Below are 20,666 nucleotides of genomic sequence, written 5' to 3'. Positions count from 1 at the left end.
GGGCCACAGAGCCGCCTGGTGGCTGAAATATTAAACTGATCCTCCACCATATTTATCTTTTGTTTTCATTTAAGTACGCTGACTTGCTGTCATCCATATTACGTTATCCCATTTATATGTCTGTAAATTTTGTTGCTTGCAATAAAAAAAAAATAAAAAAAAAAGTTATATAAAGCAGAGGTGCTTAGGTCCAGTCCTTGATATCTACTATCTTGCAACATTTTGATGCATCCCTCCTTCATCACACCTGTATCAAATGAATGCCTTTGTCACCAGGTCTTTGCACAGCTAAATGACATGCGGATGCATTCAGCAATTCAGCTTTTGTTTGTTTTCAATTGTACCTGTTAAAAATGTAATGCTGGTCTTGAAGAGCCGTTTTAGATGTGAGTTTATTCTAACCAATGGCAACTAGGCTTATGAGACTTTAAACCAATCGCTTAGACGTTTCCGATTAGGGGCGGGACATAGCAAACTTATAAAAGCATCTTGAGACGCAGCCGTTGGTCAGTTATTGCTGCGCAGCACGAAAGCAGGAAGAGTTGTCGAGAAAACACTTTTTATTTTCCCGCTCTTTTAATTTTGTTGGTGAAACTTTGTCATTTAAGGAAACATGGTGAGTAAAAAGCTTGTGCTGTGATTTATCAAACGTGATTTAATGAAATTTTAAACGATTTACGGCTGGATTATTAGGATGGAGATGTATCTATCTGTCTATGAAACGGTTTTAATGTTTTATAGGATCAGCGGCAGTTGAGTTTCTAACGGTCGAGCCGTTGGACGTCATCGTCATCGCTGATCATTTTACTGTAAATTAATCAGGCTAAAATGCTAAAACTAAAAAAAATATATTAAAACTGCAGATCTTATTGTTGACATCACAATGTTACCGAAGCTTATAAAAACCTTGGCAAAAGTTCAAGTGGGTTTTTCTTTTTCTCTCAACCAAATGCATTATTCATTTTTTACAAAGGATAATGCCAACAAATCCTTATAAAACTACAGGGTTTTTTTTTGTTGTTGCTAACAACACCAAAAACGACATTAACCACTGGAGAAAGCAACTGGTCTCTGTAAAACAGTCAACAGTTTTTTTTTTTTTCATGTATTTTTTAAAAGCATTATTGTTATTTTAGTCCATTTTATTTTGTTTTGTGGGATTAAGTGTCCCCTTTCAGACAGTTTAGCCAGGCTTTGAGACATTTTTTTCCCCCTGTTACAAATCTTGCTGTATAGGAACACCTGTGCTGTAAAACAGGAACCTAAACTGTGGTTATTTGTCCCTGAAAGGCTCTCAGTGAGTCTGAATCAGGTGACTGGAGTCCTGATCTGGTTTCCTGCTTCAGAAGACTTGATCTATCCAGAACAAATTTCACTCTAACAACTTTTTTCTCTCCTTCTACTCTGTCATTTTAGCGTGAGTGTATCTCGGTGCATGTAGGTCAGGCTGGTGTCCAGATCGGAAATGCCTGCTGGGAGCTTTATTGTCTGGAACATGGGATCCAGCCAGATGGCCAGATGCCAAGTGACAAGACCATTGGAGGAGGAGATGACTCCTTCAACACATTCTTCAGTGAGACTGGAGCTGGAAAACACGTCCCCAGGGCTGTCTTTGTGGACCTGGAGCCGACCGTCATAGGTAAGAAATCCCTGTTTCACATTTAGATTAAAGCATGATGTGAAAATCAGAGCTCACTGAGCTTGTGTCCTCAGACGAGGTACGTACTGGGACATACCGCCAGCTGTTCCACCCTGAGCAGCTGATCACTGGGAAGGAGGATGCTGCCAACAACTACGCTCGTGGGCACTACACCATCGGTAAAGAGATCATCGACCTGGTTCTGGACAGGATCCGTAAACTGGTGGGTAAAGTTAGGTTTAGCTGCCAGTGATGCTCTTGAAGTGAGTTAATTAGTGATGCGCGATGTGAAAAATTTCAACCGATGATTTTCTGCTTCTTGTGACCGATAACTGATGAGTTAATTTTTTTTTATGTTTAATATAAGCTACGCTTTGTGCTGTTTGCAGTGATGAAAAAAATATATTTATGTAGCTCTAGCTTATCTGTTAAAACAAACAAAACGTTTTGGCTCTTTAAATGTTTATTTTTTTCATGTCAGCACAAAAAACGTGATTTGTTGTAACTAACAACAGCAAAAAAAACCCAAAACAAAACAGTTTCATTCAATCAACAAAATCCATCCCTTGAAAATTTTGTAACAGATGTATGGCTTATCTCCAAAGGTATGTGTTTGTATATTAAATTAAATGTACTGACATAGCGTGTCAGCCTCAATTACAAAGAATGTAATCATATTAAAAAATAAAGTGCATCCTGAAAAATAACATCAGCAAAAGACAGAATCCAATTAAAACAAAAACAGTGCAATACTTTTAAATTTGTAACAGATGGTTTATCTGAAGAGGTACTTGTGCAGTGCAATACTTTTCAAACATGAGATTAAATGTACTGACTTACTGCGTCAGCCTCAATTCCAAAAATGTAATCAAACTAATAAAAAAAAAAGTTCATCCTCAAAGGCTGAGTGAATTCTCCAAACTAAAAGTTAATAGAACTGTAAATGCTGTGACTGCATCAGGCGACATTTTTCTAAAAAGGTTATAGTTCACATTTAAAAAAACAAGCTTAAATGTAGAGCTGGGCGATTAATTGATTTAATCGATTAATTCGAATTTGCTGTTTACAAGGATTTATTTTTATGAAAATCCTGTTTTTTTGTTTTGTTTTGTTTTTTGCCCCGCCATGACCTTTCGGGCTTCCGTACCTTATATTGACATCAGAGCACTCCCACTGGTTTCCCACAGAAATGCATAAACACAACAACATGGCAGCTAGCAACGAACAACAAGTGCCCCCTCTGCATTTCCATTACATTTTTTTGCTAAATTAAAATTATATTTGTAAGTTTCGACGAACAACAATTGTGTTTTGCGAGTGTTTCCATTGAACAGTGTTTAGCACATTAGCATCGCGTTTTGTAATTGCGGTTAATGCAAAGTAGCATTATTTTAGGGTTTTCTACTTGCTGCAGAGAATTTGCCTCGGATTTTCAAAGCTTTTCTTTCTCACTTTCTTTTCTAAATCTCTGAAACTCGTTGTTTATTCCACACTGCACCATCTTTACCGGGAATTAACTGGTCACGACCTCCCACGTCACGTCTGGGGACACGTAAATGCAAAAAAAAGTGTTTCCATTACACTTTTGCAATATATTTCTATATCAAAATGTCTGAAAAACCACCTCTTGAGATCGTAAAAATTTTTTTAGCAATATTTGAGACTTCTTTTTAAATGTAGGCGTTTCCATTAGTGGGTTTTTATGATAATATTTAGTTTTTTGCGCAGTTCTAGGTGTGATGGAAAAGCAGGGTTTTCAGTGTGGGTGGGGGCATTGTCACATGCCACAGGGATCTGAAGCCAGATGCAGTTGACAGGCTCGTCTTTCTTGCCAAAAATGTGTAAATTAAACAAAAAAACAGCAAGAATGTAATAATACATTTATTAGAAATATAGCTTTAATTAACATTCAGGGATATATATATATATATATTTTTTTTTTTTTAATTGTATCAAAGAGGTCAATTTTCTTTAAACAAGTGTTAAGTGTAAAGAAACATTTATTTTTATTAGCTCATTGCCAATGTGGGAAACTTTTGGTTATTTAATGTCAAAATACTCTAAAAGGAATCACTATTTTTCTTCCAAGAGAAGGCACTTTTATTTGTCATTTTTTTGTTTTTTTTAAATTTTAGAATAAAGTTACACAAATGAAGTGAGACCTATTCTTCAATGTACGATCAAAAGTTAAAAACTATCTCACAGTGGAAAAGCACTAAGCACTAAACAAACATGTTTCTTATATTTACAGTGGCAGCACCTGCCATCTCTTTTTACAATCTTGTTTAACACTCTGGGGACGCCGGCATCGTCAGCGATGCCAGGGACCATGTTGTTTAATCTAGCATAGCTGTCGAACCATAAAATATTGAAATTTTACTTCTTTTCCTCCTCTTAATCGGGAGACTCCGGGCTTTCAGACGGTAGTTCCGCCATCACTGTAGCCCATTCATAAGTGATACAGTGTTGTGTCAAAATAGGTGTTCCAATCAGAGCCTTTGTCTTTGGCGCATGACACGTGTTTTTGTCCAATCAGAGCCGATGATGCCTCAGGAAACGCTTTAAACGGTGTCAGTCACTATGCATTGGTGTTATTAGCAGTCGGATAGCTGCCTTCTGTATTTACAAGGCCGATAAATTATGAAAACAACAGCTTTTACGCACGCATACCATGCATAATTGCTCAAACAAACATTTGCATTACTCAAGTAGTTTATTTCAACTTAAACAACACGACAGCATCGTAACAGATGTACAACTTGGTAACAGATACAAGTGTGTGCAGCTGTCAGTGATTTCGGAAAGCTGTGGTGCTTCAGTCGCCTTTAGTACCTTTTAGTCATGCTTTGAAATTATAATACTTTATAATTATAATAAGCAAAGGAGCCTCATTTACATAGCTGTTTATGATATTTCAATTCAAAATAATTTATTTTTTTTTAAAAACAAGGTATAAGACATTATGGGGCATTGAAAGGTGGTGTTTATTAGCATTTAAACTCAGAGGGTCCCCAGAGGGTTAACTGCTTGTTTAGTTGCACTTTAAATTCAGGTAAACTCCTAGGCTGACTGCAATAAAAGCATTTTTGAAAAATCATTTTTGATGTTAGTAAGGGGGGGATCAATCAATTAAAATCGGATTTGGTTTAAAAAAAATTGGAGATTTTATTTTTCGGCCATATCACCCAGCCCTAGTTAAATGATTTCCACTTTGTCCTCAACATTTAACTCCTCCACCAAACTATTTTACCTGTCACTCTAATGTCTTTTCTATTTTCTATGTGAGGGCATCAGTGGGAGAGGTTTCTTAACAAAAAGAACCATCTCTGCTTTCTCACATCAGAGTCTGTTTCTTTTTTCGTCAATCACATTTGCAGCAGCAGAAAACAAACATTCACTGTCTGCTGGTGCAAGGAGTGGATGGGAATTTCTGTGCAAGGTCTGGGAACAGGGTTTTGTGTCTTCTCCAGTACTCCATGGGGCTCTCGGACCGAGGGTTGAAGGATTTCTTCATACATTGTGTGCAGGGAAATGCTGTCTGTCATCTGCCTGTTTTTTTTTTTTCTCTGTCTGCTGTTCACATGGGCCAAGAATAGTCAGCATGTTTTTAATTAAAGTCCACTGGTAAGGAATAGGAGGTAACTCAAAATCTACTGCATATGCTGCCAGGGCTCACTTCTGCCCCAACAAACTTCTCAACATGTAGAATGTGCTGTTCCGTCTAGTTTAAGCTTCTTTCATGCTTAGTTGTTTCTGTAATCTTTGGAGACGTGAGGTGGCGAGCTGGGAGTGTCTAAAGTCTTACTGTCTTCCTGCAGATGGAAACGCAGTCTATGATGCTGCTTTGGCCTCATTTACAGCGAGCTGGAAACTGTGTGCCATACAACCCAAGCTTGTGAGCCCACAGTCCTACATGGCCTTCACCATGTTTGTCCATTATCCCTGAGCACAACATGCACTTGGTCTTTGTATACTCCACTTTGCAAGCATTGTTTCAAAAGCATCGGACGTCCATATGTCTGTGGGGAAACTTAACATGTAGTGCATTCGTGTTGATCAAGCTGTGGATGTGAGTGGCAACTATATGGTAGAGGGCAGGGAGGTCGTCGAGCTCTATAAATTCCATGACTTTGTCATTCTTGGCTTCAGCCTTCTCACTGTCTCTTAAAGTTTTTACAGTGTTCAACACCTGCTGAATGGTTACATCCACCCCCTGTGTTTTAGCATAAGCACCAATAGCTACTACCGCAGCAGCTTCATATTCTTTCCACGTTGCTTCGCTGCAATGATGGTTTTTCAAGTGAGCTACTAGATTTGTTGTTAAAACTTAGTCTTCTTCCCTTCTAACAGAACTCTTGCTGAAAAGGTTTTGCAAACAACAAAATGCGACCATACTGTTGAAGACATACTTGCTCATTATTAGTACAGGCAGTAATTAGGGCTGCACAATTAATCAGATTTTGATCATGATTTTTGTGGCCACAATTAAATTAACCTGATTGTTAATGATATTTAGATTCACAATGCAATCTCTGCTGCATGCGTCTCCGACCACTCAGGTTCTCCACCAGTAGTCTGCCAACCACCAGGGGGCGAACATGTGGTTAATGCTTCATTAAGCTCCCTAAATACCAAGCGTGAAGCGGTGAGATGCTGCTTCCAAATTTTTTCTGTTGCAGGTAAAACTGATTGAGGTGGTAGAAAATACGAACATTTTTACAACATGACATTAAAATCGACGAACCCTGCCGCGGATTAAGTTGCTTGTGGAGGATGTATGGAGCTTTAGACTGACGAGACTTAAGTAGAAGGATGCACTACTGATTTCCTCATCTCAAAAAATTCATTCAATACAAAAGGTAACAACAATGGTAGTTACACCACAACAAAAAATTTGAACGTCTCATTATCTCGTCATGTGCCCTTGAGCATCAATTACAGCTTGACAACGACGTCTCATGCTGTTCACAAGGCAACTTATTGCCTGCTGAGGCATGGCATCCCACTCTTCTTGAAGGGCAGCCCTCGGGTCATTGAGGTTCTGGGGTGCAGGGTCTCGAGCCTCTACACGACGGCTCAGCTGATCCCACAGGTTTTCAATGGGATTCAGGTCTGGAGAGAGTGCAGGCCGTTCCATTTGAGGTACACCAGTCTCCAACAGCCGTTCCCTGATGATGCGGCCTCGATGAGCAGGAGCATTGTCGTCCATGAAGATGAAATTAGGCCTGTGCTGTTCATGTAGGGGCACAATCACTGGATTAATGATGTTATTCAGGTAGTATGGGCTTGTCACTGTACCATTCACAAAGTGTAGGGCAGTTCTGTACCAAGTGGACAGCCCTGCCCACACTGTAACACCGCCACCACCAAAAGCTCGCCTGGTGACAACAGTGGCTGATGCATAGCGCTCTCCCTGACGTCTCCAACATCGTTGCCGGCCATCATTTCTGCTCAGTGTGAATCGACTTTCATCAGAGAACAGCACTGAGGCCCACTGGTTCCTCGTCCAGCGTAAATGCTCCCTGGCCCATGCAAGACGATGATGCCTGTGCCTGGTGGTGTGGTCAGGTACCCGTGCAGGTCGTCTAGCATGCAGACCACGCTGATGTAAACGGTTTCGAATGGTCTGACGTGACACTTGGGTGCCTCTCACCTCTCTTAAACGTGCCTGGAGTTGAGTGGCATTCATCATCCGCTTTCTCAGGGCAGTGTTCACAATGTAGCGGTCATCAGCACGGGATGTGGCCAAAGGACGTCCACTTCTAGGCCTTTCTGTGACTCTTCCAGTCTCTCCATATCTCTGTTGCAACCTGCTGATGACACTCCAAGCTCAGTGGCCACTTCTGTCTGAGAACGTCCTGTTTGAAGCATCGCAATGGCAAGGGACTGTTGTTCCATTGTTAGGTGTCGTCTTGGTCTCATGATGTCAAAATGTGAACAGCATGATGAGGACAACTGTTTAAACACCAGCTCTAATTGAACCAGGACATTTATTGGTCAATTCAAGGATCACACACCTGCCGTGATTTTTGCCGTTAAGCTCCTTGTTGGAGAACATCAACTTGTGCAAAATTTATTGAAACATTTAACAGTTGGATATGTGCATTTAAAAGCTTAGAGAAGATCACATTAAGTTCACCTGTACAGGTTTGTATGCATTTTAGGCTTGTTGTGAAATTTCACCCAAAAGCTGAATATCCCTAACTTTTTGTGAGTAGTGTATGTTTGTGTGTGTGTGTGTGTGTGTGTGTATATATGCATGTATACCAGATTTTGCCAGGTAGGTTGTTTACAAGTGGTGCAATATAAATAAATGTTTTTCCAGACACAATGAATGATCGTGATTAATAATCGTGATTACAATATTGATCAAAATAATCGTGATTATTAATTTGGTCATAATCGTGCAGCTCTAGTGGTAATGTGGGAAAGCCTGGATCCTGCCAGTAAGACATGCATATCCTGCGTGTCTTCTCCATCTTGGCCTGCTCTAAGGCGACATTGCCTGAATAAAATACTCCAAGTTTAATTAATTTCAGGCATTTTATCGGTCTGATAAATATCGTGCATCCCTGGAGTTAATGGTTCCTAACTGGTCTCCATTTTGTCCTCAGGCTGACCAGTGCACCGGCCTTCAAGGCTTCCTGGTTTTCCACAGCTTTGGTGGCGGAACCGGCTCTGGTTTCACCTCCCTGCTGATGGAGCGTCTCTCTGTGGACTACGGCAAGAAGTCCAAACTGGAGTTCTCCATCTACCCCGCCCCCCAGGTGTCCACTGCTGTGGTGGAGCCCTACAATGCCATCCTGACCACCCACACCACCCTGGAGCACTCTGACTGCGCCTTCATGGTGGACAACGAGGCCATCTACGACATCTGCCGCAGGAACCTGGACATCGAGCGTCCCACCTACACCAACCTGAACAGGCTCATCAGCCAGATCGTGTCCTCCATCACCGCTTCTCTGCGTTTCGACGGCGCCCTCAATGTTGATCTGACAGAGTTCCAGACCAACTTGGTGCCATATCCCCGTATCCACTTCCCTCTGGCTACCTACGCCCCCGTCATCTCCGCTGAGAAGGCGTACCATGAGCAGCTGACGGTGGCCGAGATCACCAACGCCTGCTTCGAGCCCGCCAATCAGATGGTGAAGTGTGACCCTCGCCATGGCAAGTACATGGCCTGCTGCCTTCTGTACCGAGGCGACGTGGTGCCCAAAGATGTCAACGCGGCCATCGCCACCATCAAAACCAAGCGCACCATCCAGTTTGTGGACTGGTGTCCCACTGGGTTCAAGGTTGGCATCAACTACCAGCCCCCCACCGTGGTTCCTGGTGGAGACCTGGCCAAGGTCCAGAGGGCCGTGTGCATGCTCAGCAACACCACCGCCATCGCCGAGGCCTGGGCTCGCCTCGACCACAAGTTTGATCTGATGTACGCCAAGAGGGCCTTCGTCCACTGGTACGTCGGGGAGGGTATGGAGGAGGGCGAGTTCTCCGAGGCCAGAGAGGACATGGCGGCACTGGAGAAGGACTACGAAGAGGTGGGAGTTGACTCCATCGAAGGCGAGGGAGAGGAGGAAGGAGAAGAGTACTGAGGTTAAACTGGGAGTTGTGGTTAAACTGGGAAGTTGTTGTTACACTGGGAGTTGTGGTTAAACTGGGAAGTTGTTGTTACACTGGGAGTTGTGGTTAAACTGGGAGTGAGGTTACATTTTACATTCTTAATGTTTATAAAGTTTAATAAAGTCTCTGAAAAGACTTTTTGTGTCTGGTTGGATAAATATCTGAAGCTGAACTGTAAAAGTTGCCAGTTATACCAGTAGGGATGCATCGATACACTTGTTCTGTTCTGATCCGATACCAAATCTGTTTATGTGAATCATTGTGATGATGGTTATTACTGCTGTTATAACTGTGTAAGATAACTGTACATTAATGAGCCATCCTTTCTGAAGTTATCTCACCAATACAAATATAACAACATTACAGATCGAACAATTTCAACAAGTTTTTTTATTTGGCACATTTTACCTAAATACAACTATTAATGATGTTTTAAAACAGATCTAGGTTTTAGTGTAACAAAAAATGTCACATTTAATATTCAGAACTTTTATTTCTTTTTAAACACGTCAGACGCATGTCATCAAACACGTCTGCACCTGCCTAACTAGTGTGGTATTGGTTGTGGTATCAGTACACTTTCATTAATACCAAGTACGAGTACACACACTTGGTATTGAGCCGATACTGACATCAGTATCGGTGCATCCTTAGTTATACCCACTATTAAACTGGGATCCACAGATGTAACAACATACTGACCAGTATGCAACCCAAAGATCTATACTGGCCCAGTAAAAGTGCTGGTCTGGTAAATCCTTCAGAACCCCCCAGCTCCAGCTGTAGATCCACATGGAGCAACATGGAGATGATCCGTTTCTCCTCACAGGCAGACCAGCAACATGGAGATGATCCGTTTCTCCTCAAACCATGAAAGCTATTTCCTTTTCCTAAATTCTGCTGCAGCCGTGTTAATAACTGTTTTAATATCATTTTATCCTGCATTCGTCCCGAGGCATGAACAGTTAACTGATCTTCTATGAAGACACGCGCATCATAACGACTGGAAAGCTGTTGGGTTTAAAGCTCATCGAGTTGCTTTATAAATCAGACGACTGTCAGGATGATGATGATGATGGGGTCCCCGGTCCCGGACAGCGTTAGAACCGCTCAGTTGTTTTAAACTAACTTATTAAATCTAAAACACTTTATGATGAGAGTCAGACTGAAGCAGCAGAGTCAGAGGAAACCACCGGATCCTCCAGCAGGGGGCAAGCAGGAAACCAGTTCACAGACCAGTTCCCAGCTCCCAGTCAGGAAAACCAGGCATCAGAAGACAGAACATTTTCACTTTGTCAGAACCTGAACTGGGAATTTTCTGAAGGTTGAAGGGAACAGACGTGAACTTTTCTCTGCATGTATGTGTCATCCTGCTCTACAGAAAGCGGAGGCGTGTCAGAACCAACGTGTGTGTTACTGCGTCAGTAAATCCACCTGGAACAGAAACATCTTCATCTCCTGAAAGGAAACCTTGTTATGTTCAGAGAAAAGCAGAAGACAGCAGCCCAGCTCCTCTGGGAACGAGCCAAGTCCTGCCTGATGAGGAAAGTTAGACGTTGTCCGGGTGTTACACAGGTAACGTCCCAGGAAGACGTCAGCTGATGATGATGAGGAACGACGCCTCTATTAACAGCCGGGATCAGGAGAATCCAGGGAAAGACTCCATATCCACCTTAGAAACACCACGAGGGTCCAGTAAGATGTGAAGTCCAGATAGTTTCTTGTTTCTGTCCCACAGAGACGAGACGGATGTCTTCCAGAGTTTCTGTCCCACAGAGACGAGACAGACGTCTTCCAGAGTTTCTGTCCCACAGAGACGAGACAGACGTCTTCCAGAGTTTCTGTCCCACAGAGACGAGACAGACGTCTTCCAGAGTTTCTGTCCCACAGAGACGAGACATTAAACTCATATTTTACATGTAAAAAAGTTTAACTTTTTTCTTGCAAACTGCGACGGACGTGATCGTTCCTGATCAGACTGATCATTTTTCTCCAACTGATGAAGACGAGTCGGACACAGACACACAAACCAAGCTGACTGCGATCAGTTTTATTATTGATAATCAAACATGTTTTCACTTCTGAGCCGACAGCTTCACTCCTCCTCTTCATCACTCTTCCTGCTCCGGGTCAGACCAGGCCGAGGGCAGAACCGAGCTCCTCCAGCAGGTCCACACTCAGGTAAACCCTGCAGAACGTCAGGAGAATGCCGACCGAGGAGAACCCGATCAGAACCCAGAGAAACTGGGCACTGAAGTAGAGCGGAGCCAGCCTGAAAGAGACGATGACCCGACATGTTAGACCAGAACTCAGAACCTCCGCAGTCATCAGAAAGTAGGTGTGATCCGGCACAATGACGATAAGCTGGATTAGACCCAAAATCTCCAAGAACAAACCCTGGTCCTTCTTCACAGACAAAGTTCTGATCTGACTGGAGTGAAAGCCGCCTCAGTTTTACACGTCATCACATTACAGAGGAGGAGGCTTAACACCTTCTATATTTACGCGTTGTCTATATGTGTGTATTAATATATTATATGTAATAAAACAAGTCTCATCTAACAACATGCTTTGGCATCACACCGACTGCAGGACTGGAAACGGACCAACCTTCAGACCACAAACCTAAACATTATTATATATAATTCTGTTTAAAAAGAGAAAATGATTAAACAATAAACTACAATTAAATATTAAATTAATATTAAATAAATCAATAAAAATATACACCAAAAAAATCACATGGAAATACATGAATAATAGTAAAAAAAAAAAACACAAAAAGAAAAATCGCCAATTAAAAATAAATGACCAGAAATAGTTTGTTGCAGCTTGTCGTCAGGATGTTAAAGCTGTTTCTGCTTCTGTTTGTTGGACCTGATTCAGTTTTAATCATATCTGACATTAATATTCCAATCAATCAAATGTAAAACCTAACAAACGTGAGACGCTGAAAGTCCAGACGTCTGCCAGTGTGTGGAGGGAACGTCAGCCGGGAATCTGATTATTTTAGAATAAATTTGGAAAAATGGAGACAGTCCAGCAGGAAGTAGTCTGGTTCCTGCAGAGGAAACGGGCCGGGTGGGTTCTGGTTCTGGTTCCTTACCGGCCGTGTGCACACGCTGCATATCCCCAGAAGTAACGCAGGCGTCCGTACAGGTACAGCAGTCCACAGATGGAGGACAAACCTGAAGCACACACACATTTTACTGAAACCTGAAGAGAACATGGTTTTGTGTGTGTGTGTGTGTGTGTGTGTGTGTGTTGACCTTGACTGAAGAAGACTCCGGATGTCCACAAAACAATGATGAAGATGGGGAAGTACTCTGAACAGTTTGCTCTGCACACACACAGGTACAGGTGTGTTAGAGTAGTGATGTCACACAGCGGCCACCAGGTGGCGCCAGAAACACTTAAACCCGTTCATACATCCGGGTTACTCAGAGGTCCTGAAACCACTGACCAGTGTTACCAGCTGGGGAACCAGCAGAAAACCACTGACCAGTGTTACCAGCTGGGGAACCAGCAGAAAACCACTGACCTGGGAGGAGAACCAGAGAAAAAGGCTGGGAGCATAAAGACCGGATTCTGGAGTAGGAAGAAGGTCATGTGGTCTGATGAGTCCAGACTGACCCTGTTCCAGAGTGATGGGGTGTCAGGGTAAGAAGAGAGGGATGCAGACACCATACCCCCTTTCTGCTGTATGAGCCAGGTCTGGGTTCAGGTCTAGGTTCAGGTCCAGGTTCAGGTCCAGGTCCAGGTCTAGGTTCACATGAATCGGCACTATAGAGTCCAGACCTGAACCCAGGGGAGGACATTTGGGGTCTTCGGTCTGAAGCCGACTGGCTGCATTATCATCGTATATATTTTATATATTCTTTCATTTTTAATCACAGTATATTCTTTTATTCATTATTATTAATCAGTGTATAATCAATATATTCTTTTATTCATTATTATTAATCAGTATAATCAATATATTCTTTTATTCATTATTATTAATCAGTGTATAATAAATATATTCTTTTATTCATTATTATTAATCAGTGTATAATCAATATATTCTTTTATTTATTATTATAAGTGTATAATCACTATATTCTTTTATCTATTATTATTAATCAATGTATAATCAATATATTCTTTCATTACGACCTGATGTGACTGTATAGCAGAAGTAAAACTGGAACACTGAGAAGAAGCAGAAACAGTTCCTGATGAGAAAAGTCAAGGACAGTGGCTGGACTGTCTTATCAACTGAAACCACACACACACACACACACGGCTCTAAGTTATCAGTAATTTTCACACAGACGAGCAGAAACTCCTTAAAAAGTGGACAATAGCAGATCTGTGGAGCCAAGAGAAAAGAACGGGGAGGAGGCAACTTTCACAGGAACTTCCCCTGCTGTAAACGCCAGAACCGACGAGGAGGAGGCCTCAGTCCTGCAGAAGGAGTGGCGCTCTCAACAGAAATACACACTCAAATGTATGTGCATGCACACACACACACAGTCACATGATTTGTCCAGTATAAAGAGGAGGGTTGACGTAGGACAGACGAGATCTTCAGGCTGAATCTGGAACCCTCACATTAGATGTATTAGTTTAGCAGCTAAAGGTATCAGCAAGACCTCCTCGCCATGTACAATCTTCTTTACCTTAACAAAGAATAGTCAATTCTAACTTGAATCCTCTGACTTGGTATTTTTTCTCATTTCAACCAGATCTGAACTCTGCAAACTTCTGATCAATGATTTAATGTGTTTCCATTTTTAGATTTTACAGATTGGAGAGAAAAGGACGACAACATTACACGCATGTAACCTGCAAGTCAAATCACTTTTCCATCACTCCATTATGGGCATCACCATAGCAACGCATTAATCAGCTGGTTCGGGTCAGCTGGTTCGGATCAGCTGGTTCAGGTCAGCTGGTTCGGATCAGCTGGTTCGGGTCGGCTGGTTCTGGTCAGCTGGTACGGATCAGCTGGTTCTGGTAAGCTGGTACGGATCAGCTGGTTCTGGTCAGCTGGTACGGATCAGCTGGTTCGGGTCAGCTGGTTCTGGTCAGCTGGTTCTGGTCCGCTGGTACGGATCAGCTGGTTCTGGTCAGCTGGTATGGATCAGCTGGTTTGGATCAGCTGGTTCTGGTCAGCTGGTACGGATCAGCTGGTTCTGGTCAGCTGGTTCGGGTCAGCTGGTACGGATCAGCTGGTTCTGGTCAGCTGGTTCTGGTCCGCTGGTACGGATCAGCTGGTTCTGGTCAGCTGGTTTGGATCAGCTGGTTCTGGTCCGCTGGTACGGATCAGCTGGTTCTGGTCAGCTGGTATGGATCAGCTGGTTTGGATCAGCTGGTTCTGGTCAGCTGGTACGGATCAGCTGGTTCGGGTCAGCTGGTTCTGGTCAGCTGGTTTGGATCAGCTGGTTCTGGTCAGCTGGTTCTGGTCAGCTGGTACGGATCAGCTGGTTCTGGTCAGCTGGTTCTGGTCAGCTGGTACGGATCAGCTGGTTCTGGTCAGCTGGTTCTGGTCAGCTGGTACGGATCAGCTGAAACGCCTCTCGCCGTAGTTTTTATACTTCAGCATATTTAACAAGTGTTGTAAAAAGAAAGTAATATTTGTAATAAAATGTTTCCTGTGGAATATGAGGACGTACACGGGTTTTATGTCGGACGCGGACTCCAGGACACCACGGCGTGTCAGAAGGTCGTTTTTTAAAATGAATCTAATATTTTATTTATTGATTTGTTAGGCTGCTTTAACTGAAAATAAAACGGAAACATCTCTGTTTATGTCAGAGCTGAAGATTTTTCATCTCTCATTTTAATCAGGGGAAAAAATGACGTCGCCCAGTTTTTCCTTTTCATCAAACATTTTTTAAACACTTTTAAAATTTTTCTTTACTTTATTGATAATTATAATTAAACCTGCAGCTTGTTTTCTTTACAAAACACACACAGACACAGTTACTGACTGAGCTCTGAAGATCCTCTCAAACTCCGGCGGTCCGCTGGTGTTGGGCGGAGAGACTGAATACTTCCTCCTGGCATAAATTACCTGAAGGGAGAAATAAGCTGGACACACACATAGAACACACACCATGATCCATCTTCAGATAAAAAACACACCTTGATATGATGGTGAAAGTTCAGACATGAAGATAAACTGGTGAAATTATCAATGAAGTTCAATCACCTGCAGAAATTGCAGAGAAGATGTAAAAACTACTGTGAAAATATCAAAATGATCTTATTTATGAGACATTTTTTAACAACAAGCTTATTTAAAAAAAAAAAAAAAAACATTAGAAGCAAGTCAGATTTTTGAAACTCCTGAACAACCAGTATCTGAATGAAGTTCTGGAGGATCCACCTGATTTCACAGTTTGTTTCTACCCATCTAGACGAGCTGAAGGCCTTCTGAGCACGTGCACAACCAACACATCCTCACTCCCGATGAGTCAACAGCCTGACGAATGGTCACAGTCCCTTGGCGTCAGATACCGACTCCTTAGGTACCCGTTTGGGAGTGAGGATGTGTTGGTCATGTCTGCGTGGCATGAATCCATACCTTCACATCCATGTTTCAACAGCTGGACCTACTTTTTGTTCTTATTCTTTTGTCTGTTGCACGTCAACGAAGTAATTTATACTGTTAAATGATTGAAACTTTATTTATTTATTGTAAGTTTGTTTGTTTTTATGCCTGTACCTGTTGAGACCGAACCAGTAGACTCATCCAAGCAAATACCAGAACCAAACTAACCTGTGGCGGTATTTCTATGTAAGATGTAGCCTACTTCTGATCAGAATCGGGTCATTTCCTGCTTGATGCTGCTTCTTGCTTCACAATGTGAAATAAATGTGGGAGGACATGTCGTTCTTGGTTGTTCTAACAGCAGCGGAAAACTTCAGCTGAGGAAACATGTTGAATACGAAGAACACAGACCTTTATCTCATGAAGACTGTCTGACACCTCCAGGTTTACATACGTTCAACAGAAATGGGTCGAGCAGATTAACATAAATTATTTTAATCTCAACAACAAAAACCCAGAAACTCTACACTAAACTCTGTGTTTCCATGTTACCACCCAGCTTAGTGGCAAAATAAGTCATGTTAGTCGTTGCTAATGGACAAAAAGACAAAGGCTGCTGAGAGAAAATTACTCATTTGGGAGCTATAAGGCTGCGGGGCCTAAGCTTCAGTTCGGTCCTGTAAATGTTAAATGTCTGAGTGTCGAACCTTGGACGAGCTGGCTTGAATTTCCCCTCGGGGATAAATGAAGAATCTTTGATTTGATATCGTGAAATGTGACAAAGCTGCCATGTAAGAAAAACCTTGTGGACTTTAGTTCTATCCTCAGGGCTGTGACGATATGCTTTTGTCCCAATTAGACTCGATTGAGATTCTCACAATTCTTCGATATTGCTGATTATTGTAGATTAAAAACAAAATAAATTACTAAAACTTTTTCATTTTTTCAAATTTCAAATAGGAAACAACAACAAAGTAGCCAGACCATCATCCTGCTGCTATAATGCCCAGGAAGACAAGTAAGAAGATTAATTAAAACAATAAAAATGACAAAAATTTTATAATGGATTATTTTTATTCATTAAAAAAAATACATTTTTAACAAAAAAAAAAAAAAAAAAAAAAAAAAAACTATTTTAAAATTGTGATGCAAAAAAATCCAATTACATCTTTGGTCAACTGAAGTCAAAATGTGCTTTATAAATGTGTTATATAAATTTATAAATTTGACTTGACTTGAAAAGTGAAAGACTAGCATCATGTGAAAAAGGAAGAGCCTCTTGTTGCCCTTTTCCACAAGATTTCAGCCCAACCCACTACAATCACCACCACACTACCTGGTTTTCATCGTTTCTATTACAATCGAGTGTGGACGGAGTCGCCGTAGCGTGGCCTCTCATATCGTGAAATAACTTTTTTACAACCCTCGCGGCACAACGGGGGACGTCGAGGTGATGCTTTACCTGCTTCTCATCAGCCAACAAGCCTAGGAAGGTCTTCCCTTCCTGGTTGGACGACTGTTGGTCGAAAAGCCATGAAGCCTGCTGATTCTACCCAAAGTTGTTATCCAAGGCAGCAGCTGGGTTTCAAGTCACTCTCATGACTCGTCCTGTGAAGTCAAACTGGCCCATAATGGACTGCAAACTGTACATGTCACATTTTCAGCCATATATCAGAACCAACAGAATCTCAACAGGGAAGTAGGTGCTAAGAATGTATTTACTCAGCCAGGAAAGATCCGGATGGAAACACAGACAAACCAGGGGGAGTGGTGTGCCTCAGGAGCTACTGGAAACGGCCATTAGAAAGCAGGAAGTGTCGTGGTACAGACCAGGTATACAGAGAGAGCTGGAACCTGGATTTAAATTACAAATGCATCTGATCTTTGTTGGGTCCTGGTCACGCTTACATAGTCACTAATCACTATTCATTCCTGATACTTCGCTACACATTTACAAACACGCTGATCCAGGTATTGTGTCGTCCAGTGGGTTCAATCACCGACTACAGTTCGTGTTGATGTTGTTGGGATTAACTGTTTTTCCACGTTCTTCTTCAGTTCATCTGTTCTTTAAGTCCCCCTGATGATTGTTGATTTCTTTTCTTGGAGATGTTACGGCGGCTCGATTATGACAAAAATTATAACCACGATTATTTTTACTGAGATTGAGATCTTGATTATTTAACACAATTATCCAGTATTTATAAACAACGCTGCGCGTCGCGGTGTTCTAGACTCCATGTCGTGCATTATAACCGTCTAATGCACGGCAACTTTTTAAATCCGTTTTTACTGCTTATATAGGAACTATTTTACGTTGGCCTGGATGTAAGTTTTATGCCAAACAACCTGCTGTCAGGCTGCAGCGCGTTTCTCTCATTCACCTGTTAAAAGACAGCTGATCTGAATCAGCTGATTAACGCGTTTCTATGGTAACGCCCCGTAATAGAGGGATATTACAGTGTTTAACTCGCTGAGTGTCTAACTTGTATGTAGCGGAATTTAATGCAGCCAGTTGTCACTGACAACGGTATAAACTATGTTTAGGTGAACTTCCACAACCTACTGCAGTTATTCTACATTGACCTGCAGCCGGAGCCGACTGAGACTGGCCGCCTGGGAGTGCTTTAGGACGGGAGAGACTCCCGCTGCTCCTTCCTTACAGTAACTGCAGAACAATATGTGCCTTCAAGTCAGTCGCCAAAACACCAGAAAAGTCTCTAATAACTCCAGTAAAAGTTGATAGATTTGTCGCTAGTCGCTTTTAACAACAAAAGTCTCCAGATTTAGCGAGAGAGTCGCCAAGTTGGCAACAGTGTCTGAATGAAAGCCCAGCCCTAGGAGATGTCGCAGGCATTGTTCTGTTAGGTTAAAGGTGTAGATTTAACATCTTATTCTGTTTATTTTTACCAGTTTACCTGGTGTCCCCTTGTTGTTCTGATTTTTTCTCTGTTTTCTTTTTACTTTCACGTTTATTTTCTCCTTTCTGTGTCGACCAACCTTCGTGTCCCGCATCATTATGTACACTTAGCAATAGTTAGATTTAAAAATACAGAATAATGCTGAAATTTTCAAGAAGAGCCTTACATCATAATGCTCATGTTGGCAAAGCAAATTTATTTGGTACGACACGGCAGCTAGATCAGCGCTCTGCATGCTATGACGCTGGGCAAGTTATGAAAAATAAAAATAAAAAATTGACCAATTTAAAGTGAAATAAGGTTAAAATATTCTCCTTCGTTTACTTGATTTGCTCAGTGTGTATGCGTGTTAAGTTTATTTAAAGTTTTGCTTAAAGTATTAAACAATTTTCTAATGGAAAAAATGAACAAAGAGACGGTTCTTACTATAAAAAATAAAATTGGTTACCAACAAACAAACCAGTCAGAATTGCTAAATGAGAGTAAAAAGGAATATCTAAACTCGTCTGGAACCGAGTCAAAAGAGACGAATCATTCAAAAGACCCAAACTTACTATCGCTACCCGACACACACACACACACACACACACACACACACACACACACACACACACACACACACACACACACACACACACACACACACACACACACACACACACACCAACAACCTGTAAAAATGACTGGATCAATACGAACAGGCTGGTGGCAGATGCTGATGTTGACTTCTTAAAGCTTGTCACACTCCACAAGAACAGACATTTTATTGTCCATCAGGACGGAGGAGGTGAAGAAAACAGTATTCACGTCTGCAAGCGCGTCCACGGGCAAAAAACGTCGTGCAGACACCACGATAAAGCTCCACCATCGACTCAACTTTACTTTGATTTACTCTTACAGGTAAATAAGTGTTGAGACCTCATAGTTATTTCTATATTTCTGTTAAGTCAGGCTGCAAGTCTGCAGAAACTGTGGAGATGGTGTCGATAGATGGATGGATGGATAGATGGATAGATATCCACACCGAATCAGCTTCCAGTCCGTCTCCTCCCAGACCTCCCAGCATGCCCACCTACCTTGTTCCAGGACCCCCAGCACGGTGACGGCGCCGAGGCCGACCGCGTCCTCCGCCATCCCTGCAGAGGTTCCGCGGCTCTGATCCACAGCTGGAAGGGGAACACGTCTCACCTGCTGGGGGGCGGGGCCAAAAACACACCTGCAGTCAGCGACCCTGCAGTTCCTGGTCAGAAAGCGAAGAGCTGAATGATGACATGGTGTGTGTGTGTGTGTGTGTGTGTGTGTTCAGCAGAAGCTCCTGAGATGCAGTGACAGAAAACACGTGCGTTGGAAAAGAAAAGAAAATTGATCACCTGGTCCTTATCAGGTTATAAAATGATATAAATCCAGAGTAAAGCTGTGTAAAGTTGGGTCCTTCTTCTGCAGCCTGCAGGTGTGTTTGGAAAAGTCACGCGCCCTTTAATCCATCTGACCTGTCAGCTCTCTCCAGCCAGCAGGAGACGATCTGATGATGACTTGTTGTGTTTATTTCTCTCTTCCTGCGTTTCAGCGACTTTAAAACAGCCAGCTCTTTATTTTACCGCCAAGTGAAACGTCGCTCCGGATGTTAAAGTTGCGGTTTTTCAGCTTCAGAAATGCACGAGATACAAATCAGTTCATCAGACAAGATACAGACATGGAGTTTTAAGGTCAGAAAGTTACATCATGCGTCTTTAAACAATAAGTCTATATCTACGCTATACTTGACAAGAGTGGATTTTTTAAATTTTTTTATTTATTTATGGATTTATTAGATGTTAGGAGACAAAGTTGCATCGGTTGCTAGCAGGGCCGGATTAAAAGTGCACAGGCTCCGGGGCCCAGAGTGTTCCAGGGGCCCCCCTTCCCCACTATAACATTGTGAAAATTGTGAATGATACTCTGAGAA

At 42.1% G+C, this 20,666-nt stretch overlaps 2 protein-coding genes across 2 annotated transcripts; one reads left to right on the top strand and one right to left on the bottom strand.

Moving 5' to 3' along the window:
• Window positions 1–516: 516 nt before the first annotated feature.
• On the top strand, window positions 517–9,364 carry LOC306763238 (tubulin alpha-1B chain-like). Its single transcript, XM_079250012.1, has 4 exons — window positions 517–616; window positions 1,417–1,639; window positions 1,714–1,862; window positions 8,254–9,364. Exons 1-4 carry the CDS (start codon window positions 614–616, stop codon window positions 9,232–9,234), a joined length of 1,356 nt encoding a protein of 451 aa, XP_079106138.1. The 5' UTR covers window positions 517–613; the 3' UTR covers window positions 9,235–9,364.
• Window positions 9,365–11,392: 2,028 nt separating this feature from the next.
• On the bottom strand, window positions 11,393–19,855 carry ltc4s (leukotriene C4 synthase; the record flags this gene model as incomplete). The annotated part of the gene is made up of 5 exons (XM_079249734.1): window positions 11,393–11,534; window positions 12,369–12,450; window positions 12,532–12,602; window positions 15,238–15,337; window positions 19,798–19,855. 5 exons carry the CDS (start codon window positions 19,853–19,855, stop codon window positions 11,393–11,395), a joined length of 453 nt encoding a protein of 150 aa, XP_079105860.1.
• Between the last annotated feature and the right edge of the window lie 811 nt (window positions 19,856–20,666).

This window comes from Telmatherina bonti (genome assembly GCF_933228915.1).
Source record: "Telmatherina bonti genome assembly, chromosome: 12".
Lineage (NCBI taxonomy): Eukaryota > Metazoa > Chordata > Actinopteri > Atheriniformes > Telmatherinidae > Telmatherina > Telmatherina bonti.
This window is presented reverse-complemented; position numbering and strand designations above follow the sequence as displayed.

Coding starts and splice junctions, on each gene's coding strand:
- LOC306763238 (XM_079250012.1), top strand. Junction 1,640..1,713: donor CCTGGAGCCGACCGTCATAG/GTAAGAAATCCC, acceptor TTGTGTCCTCAG/ACGAGGTACGTACTGGGACA. Junction 1,863..8,253: donor TGGACAGGATCCGTAAACTG/GTGGGTAAAGTT, acceptor TTTTGTCCTCAG/GCTGACCAGTGCACCGGCCT.